This window comes from Phoenix dactylifera, chromosome 13 (genome assembly GCF_051530095.1).
Source record: "Phoenix dactylifera cultivar Ajwa chromosome 13, Ajwa_hap1_PhDact_Kaust_v1.1, whole genome shotgun sequence".
Taxonomy (NCBI): Eukaryota; Viridiplantae; Streptophyta; class Magnoliopsida; order Arecales; family Arecaceae; genus Phoenix; species Phoenix dactylifera.
In genome coordinates, this window is record NC_143202.1 from 20,640,895 (window position 1) to 20,658,021 (window position 17,127).

At 39.4% G+C, this 17,127-nt stretch overlaps 1 protein-coding gene across 1 annotated transcript; it reads right to left on the reverse strand.

The window, feature by feature from the left end:
• Positions 1-7,063: 7,063 nt before the first annotated feature.
• LOC103713699 (uncharacterized) lies at positions 7,064-8,527 on the reverse strand. Its single transcript, XM_008800709.6, has one exon. The coding sequence runs from the start codon at positions 8,157-8,159 to the stop codon at positions 7,947-7,949; it is 213 nt and encodes a 70-aa protein (XP_008798931.2). The 5' UTR covers positions 8,160-8,527; the 3' UTR covers positions 7,064-7,946.
• Between the last annotated feature and the right edge of the window lie 8,600 nt (positions 8,528-17,127).

Below are 17,127 nucleotides of genomic sequence, written 5' to 3' on the forward strand. Positions count from 1 at the left end.
TTTTCACACATATTGTTTCCTTTGATTCGCAGCGAAGTTCTATCATCTTACACATGCTTCGTTGCCCTCTCGTGCGATCCTCCATTGCTTTTAGGCTTTTTCTCTTGAATTATAGTTGATTTTTTCCTATATTAGTGTGGTCAGAAGGATATTATTTCATACTTTCATTTGTTGATTTGTTTTTCTCCTAAAGTTAGACATGTGATTATCAGATGTAGAATGGCATACTACTCAATATAAAACAGATGTACCAGCGTAGGAACTAGAACAAACATTAATTAAATGAACAAAAAGTGACAGAAAAAAATATTTGGGAGAAAAAAATAAATTTATCTAAAAAAATAAATGCGGAAACAATAATTTCAGCTTCTCATAAGAAATCTCACATCTCTTTAACACGCCTTATCTCACCTAAAAGAATTCTCTTATGATTTTCACATTACTCTCTCACATGCTCTCTCTCCCAGTATAAGACAAAAACATCATCATTTTCCACTTCCACTAAAAAACAAACTCAAGTATATGATACCTAAGACTCAACCTAACTTAATAGAGAATAGCACTAAATAAATTTCTAACAAGATAAGGACTCAGCAAGAAATCTCAATGCCATATTGGGCTTTTGTTATGGGTCTACTGATGTTTTCGATCTGTAGAATTTTATGATGTTTGTCTCATCTCATCTTGTTTTGTTAATCTTCTTTCCTTTTTCTGTTTTTTTATACAATTTACTTCTTGGCCTGGGATTTGTTCTTCTAATTCCTGGTCCGTTTTAGCATTTCATAACTTCAATCAATAGATGTTTTTATTTTGCACCATTTCTGTAAACCCCGGACCAGATGGACCGGCTTGGACCAAAGTCGGCGGTCCATTTGGTGGTTTCGGGAGTAAGGCGGTGGAGAACCGCAGCTGTTGAGGCAGTTAAAACTGCCTAACAGCCGCGGTCCCCCACCCCTCCGAGCTGGATGAAGAGCTACAAAAGCCCATGGAGTCACAGAGAACTCCATCGACCATCTCTTACCCCCCTACTCTTTCTTCCTTCTGTGCAAGGTGTTGGATCGAGAGCAGCGGCGCCGGAGGAGGAGGGGTTGACAGCCTGTCACCGCACTGTGCCGCCGGAGCAGGCACAGTAGTTCGCCGGAATCCCTCACGGCTCATCGGAGCTAGGTAACCCTTTAATCCTTCCTTTCATTCACGGTTTACCTACTGTTAGCTTAGATCTAATCTAGCTAGGAGGTAATTAATTGAAGAAGAGGGATTAAAATAACAGAGAAGAGGAGGAGGAGGAAGGGGGAAGACCTAACCTGGGGATGATCTTGAGCCGACGCCGGTTCAAGCAACCGAGGTTACCGCCGCCTCATGCTGTAGATCCCCTCCCTCCATTCGAACATGGATCTTCTTCCCTTATTAATCAAACCCTAAATCTAGTAAATCTAAAATGCAGACGTACCGGCCGATCCATGGGAAGAGCCCTCGGCTGGAGCAAATCCGGTTCCTATGGGTGGAACCGGTTTGATGTTCGGCCAAAGATGACCGGAGAAGAGGAGCCGAAGGGAATCTCCCGGTTTTGCCATGGATGCCGCCGGCTTGGGGGCATCGTGTATGCCGTCAGGCCAAGCATGGGCGTCGGCCGCATGCTACATGGGCACCACCGGCTTCGGCCGGTTCCTCTGCTTTTTGAGGAGTGCCGTAACCCATCTCCTCCACTGGAGGTGGAGAAGGAGAGCGGCCAACCGGGCCATGGCCGCTGCAGGCGCCGCCGGTTGGCTGCAGCGCCGCCGGCTTCAGGCCGGCCTCATCCCGAGCCCCTTCCGAGCTCACCCCTAGCTTCGTGGGGGGAAAGAGGAGAAGAGGAGGAGGGGATCGGGATGGAAAATGGAAGAAGAAGAAAAGAAGAGAAGGTTCGGGAAGGGAGGAGAAGAAAGAAAAGAAAAAGAAGAAAGAAAAGAAAAGAAAAGGAAGAAAGAAAAGAAAAGGAAAATAAAAATAAAATAAAATAAAAATACTGTGGGCCGAATTGGGCCTGATTCCGGCGGTGGGCTTCATATGAATCGGGCTTTAAAGGCCCGAGGCCGGGCTGGGCCCTGATCCGAGCCCAGTGTTCTTAAAACCAGAACTAACTGGGCCTAAAGAGTTCAAGTTTTAATATAGGGACTAAATGGAATATAGTTTAAGGCTAGGCTCCCTTTAAAATAATTAGAACTGATAAGATTTAATTAATTAATTGTGTTTCTGGGCCTGAGTACAAATGGGCCCAGTAATTGAATCAGGCCAAGGGCCTGATCCAGAATCTAATTAAAAGTCGGGCCTGAATGCAAATGGGCCCAGACCTGAACCAGAAGCTGGATCAGACCTGAATTAGAGGCTGAACCAGAAGCTGAATCAGACTTGAACCAGAAATTGAATTGGGCCATGGGCCTGAACCAGAAATTGAATTAAGTTATTAAGAAAGACAGTAATTAAATGAAGTCGAATGTGTAATTAACAAGTAATTTAATGATGTTGCTAGGTCATTGAAAAATTGGCACTCAAACCTAAGTTTGGTGGGCGAACTAAGGTAAGTAATCCTGATATAATCTTATGGTTTATCAAATACTTGATTATGAAATTGTATATGATTATTTATGTTTATACAAAAATTAAGATCAAGCATGTGTTAGCAATAGTTGCATGATTTTGGATATATAGCATCCATCATGTTTATTATTATATTATGTACACATGATTATGATGATATAGAAAGATGCACGAAAATCAAAGGTTTCAGCATGAACATGAATTTTATTTATCATGATGCCATTATCCATTTTTCAATGTTTCTATGAAATGAGATTTAAGAAAAGCATGATATATTTTAAGAACTCTCAGATCGCTATGTATGACCCCCGCCAGTGGGTAACAGTAACTAGGCATATGACCCCCGCCAGTGGGTAAAAGTAACTTGGCTTTACGACCCCCGCCAGTGGGTAATAGTAACTGGAAGATGACCCTGCAGTGGTAAAGGCCTTGCTGTGGGAATAAGAGCGGCCATAGCTGCACTACCATCTGAGAGTACGGATTTCAAAGCATGAATAATGGCAAAAAGTTTTATGATGCATAATCATGTTTATAAAGTTGCATAAATGGACATGCATAGTTTTATGTTGGGTTTGATTATAAAAAATGCTCTTGTTACTACAACTGTTTGTTCTTCAAATAGTGCATTAGCATACATAACATATTGCTTGATCCGATAAGATTATTCTTGTTTACTTACTGGGCTTTATAGCTCACACCATTTTAATTATATCTTTACAGATGAATAGGAGATGCTTGGAACAAGGAGTGTAACATGCTCCAGGGTTATGGGAAAGACGAATATTAAATGTTGTTTTTTTTTAGAAGCTTTGTATGGATTTTAATACATGAACATTTAATGACTTCCATGAATATAGTTGTTTACAATTTGAAGTTTTTTTTGTGTTTGCGTATTATTGTATGCTTAACTTGGTAATAACACGGCCGTGTCATGAACCGAATTCGGGGCGTGACAATTTCGGCCTCACGGACCCTCATTTCAAAGGGTATGCATGACGAGGATACTTCAAGTTGGGCAGAAATAATGCAGTTAAGTGCAGGAGAAGCAAAATCAGTTTTTGCAAGGAGGAAATCTTAAACACTTGCATTCAAGATAAAAAAGCAAAGAGTAGAGAATTGAAGGAAAACACTCTAATTTACTTTTTAATGGGTTTTAATGGAAATTGTCAAATAAATCATCCTCCCACTGGTCATGAGTTCCTCTGCTTCCACATGCCCATGCATACTAATACATATATGTACTTATAGAAACCTTGTGTTGTTTCTTTGTTATGGTTAATTGAGCCTTTTAATGATGGTAGAAGGTAACTCAGAGTCCATCCACCCATATCATTGCCCCTAAACCAACCTCACTCATTACCAATTATACAACTTTCATTTGAAGAAGCAAGGTCTTCTCAAGATTCGTCGTCTCGATATCGGATCCCGTACGGGTATCACACTAGTATAATGTCGGTACGGTATGGTACGGAGTTTTTAGGCTTATCGAGTATTAGTACGCCACTCATACCGAGTACCAGTTCTGAATTAGTATGGTATGCCCCGCATCTCCTAGTTCGAGCCGGTACAGTGTACTATGATTGTAATGTGGTAGGTGAATCTGCCATTTCGGCTAGCACAATTCTGTGTTTCCTAGAGCGAGCGAGAGAGAGAGAGAGAGAGAGAGAGAGAGAGAGAGAGAGGAGGGGGGCGGGTGGCGGGGGGCAATTCTAAACCATCTCATGTAGGTGATATTTGCAAGAAGCTAATTCTTGGTTTCTAGGATAACCTCAAGCACGTTGTCAATAGAAGATTGTTGAAGTATATTGATTTAAGACTAAATACAATCAAGTCCGTAGTGCAGGTGCCATATTACACTATTACCTCCTTAATTACCAGGTTTGTCTATCTTTGAAACTTCATATATTTACAACTACTTTGATTTCATGTTTATCGAATTTTTCATGCTCCATGCTTCCTCCTCTGGCCTATAGTCAAGTAGTTGCTTTCCTACTCCACATTGGAGAGGTTCTAGGTCCGAACTTTGGTACTATTATTTATCAAGTTTCCCTCTTTTAGTCTCTAAGGGAAGAAACAAAAAACTCCAATGGTTTGTTAATCCTCTGCGGCTAGATCAGATCTGACTAATTTATGCTTTGATCCCTTGAAACTATATTTTCCTACATCAATAACTACTGAGTTGCCGTGGGTGTTCAAGCTCCTTTCTACCGAAAATTATATAAGAATATTCATATAACCATATTTTCCTATATTAAATGGAACTAAGGATCATAAGAAAATCAAGATTACAATTATAAAGTATAGATCAGAATAACCGAACAAGATATAGAGTGACCATAACCATAACTATCAAGTCTTGTTCTTATTATACTTAAAAAAAAAAAAACCCATCATTAGTTCCAATCCAAGATTATTTTCTCAAAATAAGAAAAAAGAAGAAGATGCTATCGTAAATGCTCAAATAAACATGAAGCAATAGAGTGGGTAAATGTAATTACTGTTAAAATCTATTGATTGATTGATTGTGCCAAACTTAATCGACCTTACTAAATTTCACTTGATTGATTTGTGATTGATTGTGCCAAACTTAGTCGGCCTTACCAAACTTCGTCAACCTCCTAGTCTATATAAAGGCTGCTCCTGTATATTGTTAGAGACAAGTAGAAATATAATTTTTTTCTCTTTTTCTTCAATTTCAACAATTACCAAGATTGTGCACAAGCTGCCTGAGTGATACGAGGACGAGGTCATATTTAAGGCTTTTTTTCAATAGAAAATAACTGAGCAAATAGTTTATTGAAGGTTATCACAGATGTCATTACTCACTCCAGCCTTGCTTCTGTAGGAGTTCTCCTGTTTGCAGTTTGTTGTTTAATCCTTGCCACATGAAGATCTTTCATCTTTTTTGGGGACAGCACTGCTCCAAACGCTTGCAGAACAAGGACAGAATCTGTGGAAGGAATGAATTGAGCCATCTAGGAGACTTCCCAAGTTGCACCAGCTCTAGTAAAGAGATGAGTTAATTAAATTCACTAATGAGTTGATCTTAAAGCGGCAAGATGTTGTAGGTTCCAGTTCTGATTTGAGGCATTCCAAACCTTTGACCCCTTCAAAAATTGTGTGAGAGACAGGAAGCAAATAGTGCTGGGAAAATTTCTTGTGGAGGGATATCTCCTGGCCAACAATCTTTCTACAAGAGAATACTATATCTCCAATGCCCAACATGAATGCGATTCCAATCTAGGATGGATTGAGAGTCCAGTTTGAAACGGAGGAGTTTGGCATCTTGAAGCTCCTTCTATAGTTAGAACCTAACACCTTTGGCACCCAAAGAGCCTCCGTTTTGATAAGAAAGCTTGATTGATGACCTTCAAATTGTCTCTGCGAACAATTTTTCAGTTCGCTAGGCAAGAGAAGCTTGATACCATGTCACAAGAACATTCAATGGATTCTATCCACTTTCTTGCAATAATATGAATGACCAGGCACAGATGTTTTGACATCCAAGATATTTGAGTTATATTGGGGAGATTCAAATTTGTTCAAAGTTATTTCATGTTAAACTTGGTGTCTTACCATGTTCAATATTTAATGTCATATTATAGTCTAAGTAGATTATTTTTTTTTTTTTTTACTAAAATGGATGTATCATACATTATGGATATAGATACAACCAAAAAAAATAAAAAATAATAGATCCTGAAGTGCACTAAGTAGCTCCCTCTTCTCCATCCAAAAAGTATCTCCGAAGTGGTTGGCCATATAGGAGCCTTTTAAATTTTCTCCAGTAAAAGTCCTTCTGTCTTGGGTTCACCCATGACATGGTTGCATCTTCGGTAGAGTATAAATAAAATTTATCATTCTAATAAGACAAATGACTCCAATATTATTAAATAACAACAATCCAAATATAAGTTATTAACCATTCAGTGGTCCCGGTGGATTTCTATTTCATCCTTATCGCTAACTAGTTGACCTACTTCAGTCCACTGCTATTCCCTTGACGCTCTGAAAAGATAATAAGAAACTAGCATGAGCTAACCAACTCAATACAAAAATCCCCATAAGCATACCCTAACATATAAAGTGGTATAAAATATAATGATAAACATAATTGATCAAGTAATAGCAATCATAATATGTATATACTAAAAATAATCAATCATCAAAATCTGAATACCAGTCGATAAAAACTCAAGAGGCATCAATTATGTGCCAACAAAGCAATTTGCCTCAATAATATTTTTAGATGAGTAATTTATATTCAGATTAACCAAGTTGGACTCAGTGACAATTGCAGGAGTTCACAACAAAAACTTCCAATTATCTTTTTAGCATTGGAGTAGCCACGGTCATGCTCTAGCTTGTGACTAGCAAATAAAATAACGACATTACTGCTCATGGCGGAGCTATCCATAATGCCATGTTCCTACCTATGGCGGGCTATCCACAATACCATAAAGCTTGCCTCAGACCACCGGGATGGGAGGGGAGGTGTTAGTGAGGACGCAGACGGCAACGGCCAGCCGGATTGAACCTAGGATTTGAGGCTTCGTCGGTTACCCGGCAACCATTGGGAGAAGGGCTAGAATGCCGGCAACCATAGGGAGAAGGAAAGAGAGACATAATTATGTAAACGAATCAGCTCTGTGTGTGTGTGTGTGTGTGTGTGTTTCTTTGAACTCAATTAGAGCAACATTATTGAATGAAAGACATGAAATGAAGCAAGTAGGTCATTGAAGTCTTCCGATTCTTGTATTGCTTTGGTAACAGAAGTCCTCCAATTCAAGCATTGTCTTCATCAAGATCTCGAGAGTAACTGGCTCATAAAATCCACTCAACATCAAGCAAGTAGATATTCCCATTGCTATCCGACAAATTCAACTAAACATAGACATGATCGTCAATACATTTCAAACAAATTATGGCACCGTTATTATACTCTTACAAACAAAATATTGAGCATGGTACCCCATTCAGTTACAGAACACTACAGCACAGAGATTGAAACAAAACAAAAAAAAAAAGACCAAACTCATAAAACACAAAGTGATAATATGACTGAACAATGATTATTTTTTTTTTTTTGATGGTGAGGAAAGATTACATTGAACTAGGAGAACCCATCTGGGAATCGGTTCCAAGATGTTATCTTGTTTTTTTTATTTTTGGTGGAATACATTGAACTAAGAAAACACACATAGGAATCAATTCGAAGATGGGATTTCTTTTTTTTTTTTTTGGTGGAAAGAAAATTGTACACTGGACCAAAATGAGATTTTGGAGCAAAGTTTACACTGAGCTAACACCACTCATTTGGAGACCAAGTCCAAGATGGGACTTTATTCTAGGTGCATGCATGACAATAGTTAGGAGCCGAGATACATGTGGACGCCGAGGGCAAGGAGGAAGATGGCAATGAGACCAAAGAAGATAATGGCATGGATTACGATAGAGACTCCACTTGTCTGGAAGTTGCCAAACTCCACTATTCTGTGCTTCCCTGGGATCTGGAAGAGGAGTCCCGGAGAGAGAAGAATGAAGAGCACCACCGCTATGAACACTGGCCCCCAGTCCGACATCTCCTACTCTTTCCTGCTTCTTAGACCTCTGAATTTCTCTCTCTCTGTTTCTCTGTTCTCTTTATAGAGAACCACCTATGTGATGATGTTATCTTCCCTCAATATATAAAACCTTTCAAAGTTAAAGTGGGGAGGAAGTAGCAGTAAGAAGTGAGAATAGGGTGGCAGGGAGTGTGGTGGAAAGAGGTTTAAGGTGTGGGAATCAAGGTAGCTGCCAAGATCCAAAACCCCACAAAGGCAGCCACCACTCACACCTCTCCCACCACTCCAAAACTTTTATTTCCTCATCCCGGATTCCCCATGCAGCTTTGCCACCTTACTTGTCCTCTTGTAGCTTCAGGGGAGGCATGGACCGCAAAGTTAGGTCAGAGGATGTCTTCAAGGGTTTGGGTCCCCAATGGTAGTTATAGCTAGATGGGTCCATATTGAACAAGTGCTAATTAAAGACCATATAAGGCACCAATGGGTGTCATTGCTTGGACTTGAATTCACCATACTTGTCACATCCGACATTATATTGAGATGGCATGGTTCCCTATTTGATCATGTTACAAGATAAAGTAGCCAAATGATTGAGTTAGAATCTTTTGCAATTTGCGAATCGAAAAATATTAGGGTTACATTAACGACACATCTTAGGTGATCTAATATAATGAGACTCATGTACATATGTCGCATGCTGTTCAATTATTTACCATCCATTGATACATTAAACAAAAATGATTTAACAACTTAGAAATCTCATCCAATTTTAGCTTCTTTCAGCTAGAAATTTTTCTCATACTTCATTTGTTTGGTGGCTTGAAATTGTTTGTCTCTATGTCAAGCAATTATCTCGAATGAGATTTCCTAGGCTTTGCTTCCTAAGTTTTGCTTCCTATCTTAGCACTTTCATTCAAGTAGGAAAGATGCAAAAGTACTTGAAAGAAGCTTTGCAGTCCAAAATTATTCGGGGACCCCAACTACATCTCTCTCCTCACCAACTTAACTATTAGATTGGAAACTACAAACAGTATGGATCCAAATGAGTCCAAATCTCCAAAACTAACCTCACCACCACTTGATGCCCCTGCTTGGAGGATGTGTCCTTCCAACTACCTTCTTAGACTTCCATCAACAAGGCCAAGGGATGCACGAGAGTGCATCCACTGGTAAACGATAAAACAAGCCAAAATAGATTGATCCTTGCAAAGAGTAATTAACTATTCTAGTGTGGCCTGCTTCCATCACCCTTGACTAAAATTTAAGCAGATCTTGCTGGAAAATCCCAGCAAGATGCTCCATTGGAAAAACAGATGTAAGAGAGCACTTTAGAAGAGGGTGGATTAGTGGCAGTTCTATGTAGGACTCCGAATGATCATAGAACTGCTAGAAGCTCATAGTCATTTGTTTGATGAACTGGAATGCTCCCCGCTCTACGTTTAGCCTCAACTAGACATAAGCATTGAGAATGGGGCCTTTCATAAGGGAGCAGAATGTCATGGGGTGAGTATTTTTCTGACTCTAGCATCCATACGGTTGCCTAGCATACCACACATCAAGGCCAGCCCTCTTAAGTCCTTTCCTTTGGATATACATGTAAGCATGCAGCAATCCAGCAGCATGCACCTCCATGCCTTCATCTGGCAATTCTGTCGAACTAAATATACACAGTATCCTCGAGTGCCTGCAAGCAACCTGATCCTTTAGGTCAATTGCAATGCTCATGCGTACCTTTGTGCTATAGCATATACTCTTTCCAAGAGTGCTCCGTAGTTAGAACCTCCGTTCCGATTCCATAGCTTTGCCCCACAAACCAAGTACTGATCACCCAATATATTATGATTCTTAGAAAAGCACTTCTGTGCCATGGCATATCTACTGTGCAACTGATTTGCAAGCCACCAAGCTACCCTTCAGGGCTCAGTAGAACATGAAGCCAACATGTTATTGGAGTAATCAACTCAAAGAACTCAAATAATCCACAAATAATTTAATATCATTGAAACAACTGGTTCCGATGCATATCCCTTTGATGTCGTTTTCTTTCGATCCAAAATAAAATGAATAATACCTGTAGATCGGTTCGAGGCGTGTAATCACTGTCTTTGAAAGAGATTCACCTTCTTACGTGCACCGGATTCTGGTGATCCCTCCCAAGATACAACGAACCGTTGAATTTGTCGACGTGTACAGTACTACAAAATCTCTTGAACTCAGCAAGAACTTTTTTGTATGCTCGTACACAATAGATTTAGAGCCAAAGGACAGAGAGATCGGCGAAGAGGAGACCAACAGCAAGATCTCCCCTCTTCTCTTCTCCCCTCACCGCTTGAAAGAAAACATCAGAAAAGAAAGGAAAGAAAAACCAAAGAAGGAAAAGCCTCTAATGGATATGAAGCGGAATTACATGAGGGTGAGAGGGCTCTCCTCTCTCTCCCACCTCGAGTAACGTTGGAGCCGAATGTATATATGGCATTCACGATGGGTTTAAATGAGTTTAAATGGGGTGGAACGGTTTCATAATCGTTTCAAATTTCAAAACCTCTTACACATGCCCCACAAACCCTCGAAGCTACGATTAATCTTGCATGTTGGAGCTCTCTCAAGTTCCACTACTCAAGCTCCTCTATAGGTTCTCATACCATGATCCCAATTTGGCATCCTTGGCATGCCTTCCCATACATGGGCACACTACTCGATAATGTTTATAGTTTGTTCGCATATAGCTATGCACTGCTACGATCCTCAAGGTCAATAGCCATATTGCCCAATATTCTCTATCCACAGCCTGTTCGTATACCACTATGCACTGCTATGGCATTGGCATCCAAGCTTGCCTTTTGAGTAAATATATTCGACCGGCCAACCCTTGTATCATGGTATCCTTTCCTCGACTTGATTCTCTTGACCATCCTTGATCCATGGCCTAGCTCCAAGGCACACATTCCAATCGATATTCTATAAGCCACACTTATTGATGCGAACCCACAAGGATTAGATCCTTATAACCCACGGACAATATGGTATTCTAACCCCAAGAAAGCAAAAACCAGATTTTTGGATAATCCACTAGAACCCTTGAATATAATGAAACAAGGACCCAAAGTGCTGAAACGCCACAAGGTTGATCAATCCTTGATAAGTTTAGGCAGTTCAATGAAGAACATAAGAGAAAGCTTCTCTCAAATCTGAAATTCAGAACAAACTCATTGTTTTCCATTCTCTATATGACCTAAAATATAAATACTAGTCTTGGAACATCCCTCCAAGCATAAGAAACACAAAGCATTAATTAACTACCTTAGAACGTCCCTTTAAGCATGGGAAAGATAAAGCAACTAATAAGAAGTTTCAAATGATGAAAAGTCTTCATAAATTCGTGCACCCCATTAAATGAAGATAAAAACACCATGTTGAGCTCAAATTAATGAAATTCAGGTTCAAATGAATCAGCCCATGTATGAAATTCAGTAAGATTTCTTTATTTATGGTAGATTTGGCCCAAGTGTCATCAACAACTTCCATCTTGTACTTGAATGACAATGATGACTTCTTGTGAATTGCTCAAGCCCAACTTTATATCTGTAGATCCACTCGAAGCTTGCCTAGCCCATATGTTTAGAACAAGCCCAATTAGAGTTTCTCTAAGTTTTTTAACTTGAGACCTTGTAATAGACTCACTTGGAATGTGCAAAGGATCACTTGATATACTTGACTCAGCTTGTTCCTCTTAATGAGTCACATCATTCCCCCTTTCCTCAAAAGTATTCATCCTCGAATCATCATCTACATCAAAGGAAGAAAGATCAGCAACATTGAATATAGCACTAATGTTATACTCACCTGAAAGATCTATCTTATAAGCATTGTCATTGAACTTCTCAAGAACTTGAAATGGACCATCTCCTCTAGGATTCAGTTTGCACTTTCTTTGTGCTGGAAACCTCTCCTTTCTCATATGCACCCACACCCAATCACCTGGCTCAAAAACAACCTGCTTTTGTCCTTTGTTAGCCTTAGATGCATATTGTTCATTTTTCTTCTCAATGTGCTGTTTAACACGTTCATGAAGTTGCTTCACCATTTCCGCTTTCTTTCTTCCCATCAAGGCTAACTCTTGCATCGGTAGGCAAAGGTAGCATATCCAAAGAAGTTAGTAGATTAAAACCATAAACTATCTCAAAAGGTAAATATGCAGTAGATGAATGTACAGTTCTATTATATACAAACTCAATGAAAAGGAAGCAATCTTCCCAACTCTTCAAATTCTTTTGAATAACAATCCGAAGCAATTGAGTTAAAGTTCGATCAACGACCTCAGTTTGACCGTCAGTCTGTGGATGATAAGCTGTAGAAAATGACAACTTAGTACCAAGCTTTTCCCACAAGACCTTCCAAAAGTAACTAAGAAACTTTACATCCCTATCAGAAATAATACTTTTAGGGACACCGTGAAGTCTCACAATTTTCTTGAAGAACAAATCAGCAATATGCATGGCATCATCAGTTTTATGGCAAGGAACAAAATGAGCCATTTTAGAAAACCTATCAACTACCACAAATATTGAATCCTTACCTTTCTTTGATCTAGGCAGCCCCAGAATGAAGCCCATTAAGATGTCTACCCATGGTTCACTAGGTACAGGCAAAGGCGTATAAAGCCCATGTGGTAAGGCCCTAGATTTATCCTTCTTACAAGTTATACATCTATCACAGATTCGTTCTACATCACGTTGCATCCTAGGCCAAAAGAAATGTTCAAGCAAGACTATTAAGATCTTTTTGACACCAAAGTGCCCCATTAACCCTCCCCCGTGAGATTCTTTGACAAGCAATTCACACATAGAGCATTGAGGCACACATAACTTATTTTCCTTGAACAAATACCCATCAACTCTATAAAATTTACCAATTGCTCCCTTTTCACAAGCAACAAACACATCAGCAAAGTCATGATTATTGGCATACAATTCCTTGACATACTCAAAACTAAGCAACCTTGCATTTAAAGAAGTAAGAAAAACATACCTTCGAGATAAGGCGTCTGCAACTATATTCTCCTTACTTTGCTTGTATTTGATGACGTATGGGAAGGTTTCAATAAATTCCAGCCATCGAGCATGCCTTTCGTTCAACTTTTCTTGACCTTTAAGATGCTTCAAAGATTCATGATCTGTGTGAATGACAAATTCTTGGGGCCAAAGGTAGTGTTGCCAAGTCTCTAATGCCCTCACAAGTGCATAAAGCTCCTTGTCGTATGTTGGATAGTTCAAGAATGCCCCGTTTAGCTTTTTACCGAAATAAGCAATAGGCCGCATCTCCTGCATCAAAACAGCTCCTATACCAACTCCCGAGGCATCACACTTAATTTCAAAAATTTTATCAAAGTTAGGTAACGCTAATACAGATGCAGAACATAACCTATCTTTAATAACATTAAATGCATGCTCATGTTCATTGCCCCATTTAAAACGAACAAATTTTTTAATAACTTCAGTGAGAGGTGCAGCAAGTGTGCTAAAATTCTTGACAAAACGCCTATAAAAACTAGCTAAACCATGAAAACTTCTTACCTCGGTTATGCTTTTAGGTGTTGGCCAGTCTTTAATTGCCCTTACCTTCTCGTCATCAACCTCTATTCCTTGTGCACTTACAACGAAACCAAGAAAAATAACCTTGTTCATGCAGAAACTGTACTTTTTATGGTTAGCATACATTTTTTCTTTCCTTAGCACATCAAGTACACATTGTAAATGACGCATATGTTTATCAAAATCTCTTCTGTATACTAAAATGTCATCAAAGTATACCACAACAAACTTCTCAATAAATGCACGTAAAACATGATTCATTAACCTTATAAAAGTGCTCGGTGCATTAGTGAGTCCAAACGGTGTTACTAACCATTCATAAAGTCCATGCTTAGTTTCGAATGCAATTTTCCACTCATCTCCTTCCCTCATCCTAATTTGATGATATCCAGACTTCAAATCGATTTTAGTGAACATGCTAGATCTATGCAACTCATCTAGCATATCATCTAACCTAGAAATAGGATGGCGATACTTTACCGTTATGTTATTCACAGCTCCGCAATCAATGCACATCCTCCATGAACCATCTTTTTTAGGAACTAGAAGTACAGGAACTGCGCAATAACTCAAACTCTCTCTAATATATCCCTTTGCCATGAGCTCTTCCACTTGCCTCTAAAGTTCCGTAGTCTCCTTCGGATTACTTCTATAGGCTGGACGGTTCGGAATGGCAACTCCAGGAATGAGATCAATCTGATGTTCTATGCCTCTAATAGGAGGTAACCCACTAAAAACATCCTCAGAAAACACATCCTCAAATTCCTGCAATAAAGAAACAGCAACACTAGGAAGAGAAGGGTTAAGGTCATTAGCAACGAAACAAGTCTCTTTGTACACAAGTACAAACAAAGGCTGTTTAGCAAGATAAGCAACTTTCACATCACTCTCTTTTGTATAAAAACTCACCTTTCCCTTTTCTTTTCTCTCCTCTCTTTCTTTTTCTTTTCTCTCCTCTCTTTCTTTTTTTTCTCTCTTGTGGCCTTTCTTTTTTTTGCGCCACTTCGTTCTTTTCCTTTTGAATTCTCAGTCTTACTAGCATTTTCACTCTCTTTTCTTTTTGAACTCTCTACCTCACTTTCTGTCTTCAACTTCAATTGGTCTTCATAGACCTGTTTTGACGTTAATGGTACAAGAGTAACCTTTTGGTTATCTTTTACAAATGAGTACATATTCTTAAACCCATCATGTATCACCTTTCTATCAAATTGCCAAGGTCTCCCCAAAAGTATATGACTAGCATGCATAGGGACTACATCACACAGCACTTCATCACTATATCTACCAATTGAAAAAGAAATCAAAACTTGCTTGTTAACCTTAACTTCCCTACATTCATTCAACCACTGCAACTTGTAAGGTCTAGGGTGTTTAATGGTAGACAAGTGTAATTTTTTAACTAATGTGGTGCTTGCAACGTTTGTGCAACTTCCCCCATCTATAATCATACTGCATATCTTACTGTTTATATGACAACGAGTATGTAAGATGATCTCCCTTTGCTGCTCCATGTCATCTCCTTTAACTTGGAAATTCAAGGCATGTCTGGCCACAAGTGACTCTCCCTCCACTGGATATTCAACCCCATCATCACTAGCATCCTCAAGTGAAGGCATTAATTCATCACTCTCACTGCCGGTCAGCACGTCCTCATTGTCATAAATGTGCATGGTCCTTTTGTTTGGACATTGTGAAGCAATATGTCCTGTTTCCAAGCACTTGAAACATTTTATATCTCTATTTCTAGAGCGTTGGGAGTCAGATTTACCTTTGTTTTTGGTGGAAGCATCATTTGTATCCTTGAGTTTTTCCGTAGGAACAACTTTGTCATCCTTCTTCCAATTCGACCTTCAAGATGAACCAGAACCCGAAGTATACTTTGCTGCCCCCTTGCGTTTTAACTGCCTTTCCACCTTCATTGCCATATGCACCATATCTTCTAACTCCACATAGTGCTGAAGCTCCACTACTTTGGCTATATCATCAAGAGGAACAAGCTGAGTCAAGTATATCAAGTGATTCTTTGTACATTTCAAGTGAGCTTATTACAAGGTCCCAGGCTAAAAAACTTAGAGAAGCTCTGATACCAAATGATGCGAACCCATAAGGATTAGATCCTTAGAACCCACGGACAATATGGTATTCTAACCCCAAGAAAGCAAAAATCAGATTTTTGGATGATTCACTAGAACCCTTGAATATGATGAAACAAGGACCCAAAGTGTTGAAACGCCACAAGGTTGATCAATCCTTGATAAGTTTAGGCAATTCAATGAAGAACATAAGAGAAAGCTTCTCTCAAATCTGAAATTCATAACAAACTCATTGTTTTCCATTCTCTACATGATCTGAAATATAAATGCTAGTCTTAGAATACCCCTCCAAGCATAAGAAACATAAAGAATTAATTAACTACCTTGGAACACCCCTCCAAGCATAGAAAACACAAAGCATTAATTAACTACCTTGGAACATCCCTCCAAGCATGGGAAAGACAAAGCAACTAATGAGAAGTTTCAAATGATAAAAAGTCTTCATAAATTCGTGCACCCCATTAAATGAAGATAAAAACACCATGTTGAGCTCAAATTAATAAAATCCAGGTTCAAATGAATCAGCCCATGTATGAAATTTAGCAAGACTTCTTCATTTATGGTAGATTTGGCCCAAGTGTTATCAATAGCTCCCATCTTCTACTTGAATGACATTGATGACTTCTTATGAATTGCTCAAGCCTAGCTTTATATCTGTAGATCCACTCGAAGCTTGCCTAGCCCATATATTTGGAACAAGCCCAATCAGAGCTTCTCTAAGTCTTTTAGTCTGGGACCTTGTAATAGGCTTACTTGGAATGTGCAAAGGATCACTTGATATACTTGACTCAGCTTGTTCCTCTTGATGAGTCACATCACTTATGCTCCATAATTAATTGGCTCCCATGAGCTCCTGCAAGGCATCACCCAACAATGTTCACAAGACTTGCCTGTTTGGGTAGGCCAAACCATTGCCCACTAGTCCCGTGTTGTTTTAATACTCTATCTTACAGATCATATAGAGTAACCCAGATAATTTCTCCAGCCAAACATCTGCAAGTCCTCATTGCATAGTCTAGCGAACTCATCCGACCAACATTGCCCCGAACACCTCCATGTGAGACCATTCAGGGATGGAAATGCCTTGCCCCAGTAAGCCTGTGTCCTATGGGCCTATAAAAGTCAGGAATGCTTCCAAAGCACCTTGTCCTCCTCATTTCCATGAGAAATCCTTGGATCCACATATGTCTTGGTAGTCTACTGCCATGCCAAACATCATGCTTCCCAAGTCCTCTGCTATCATGCTATGGCCATGTTGTGCCACGAGTAACTATTGCTCCTCATTACCCCAATAAGGCATCC

Excerpts from the sequence above, each read along its gene's own strand:
- LOC103713699 (XM_008800709.6), bottom strand. The coding sequence starts at position 8,159 with ATGTCGGACTGGGGGCCAGTGTTCATAGCGGTGGTGCTCTTCATTCTT.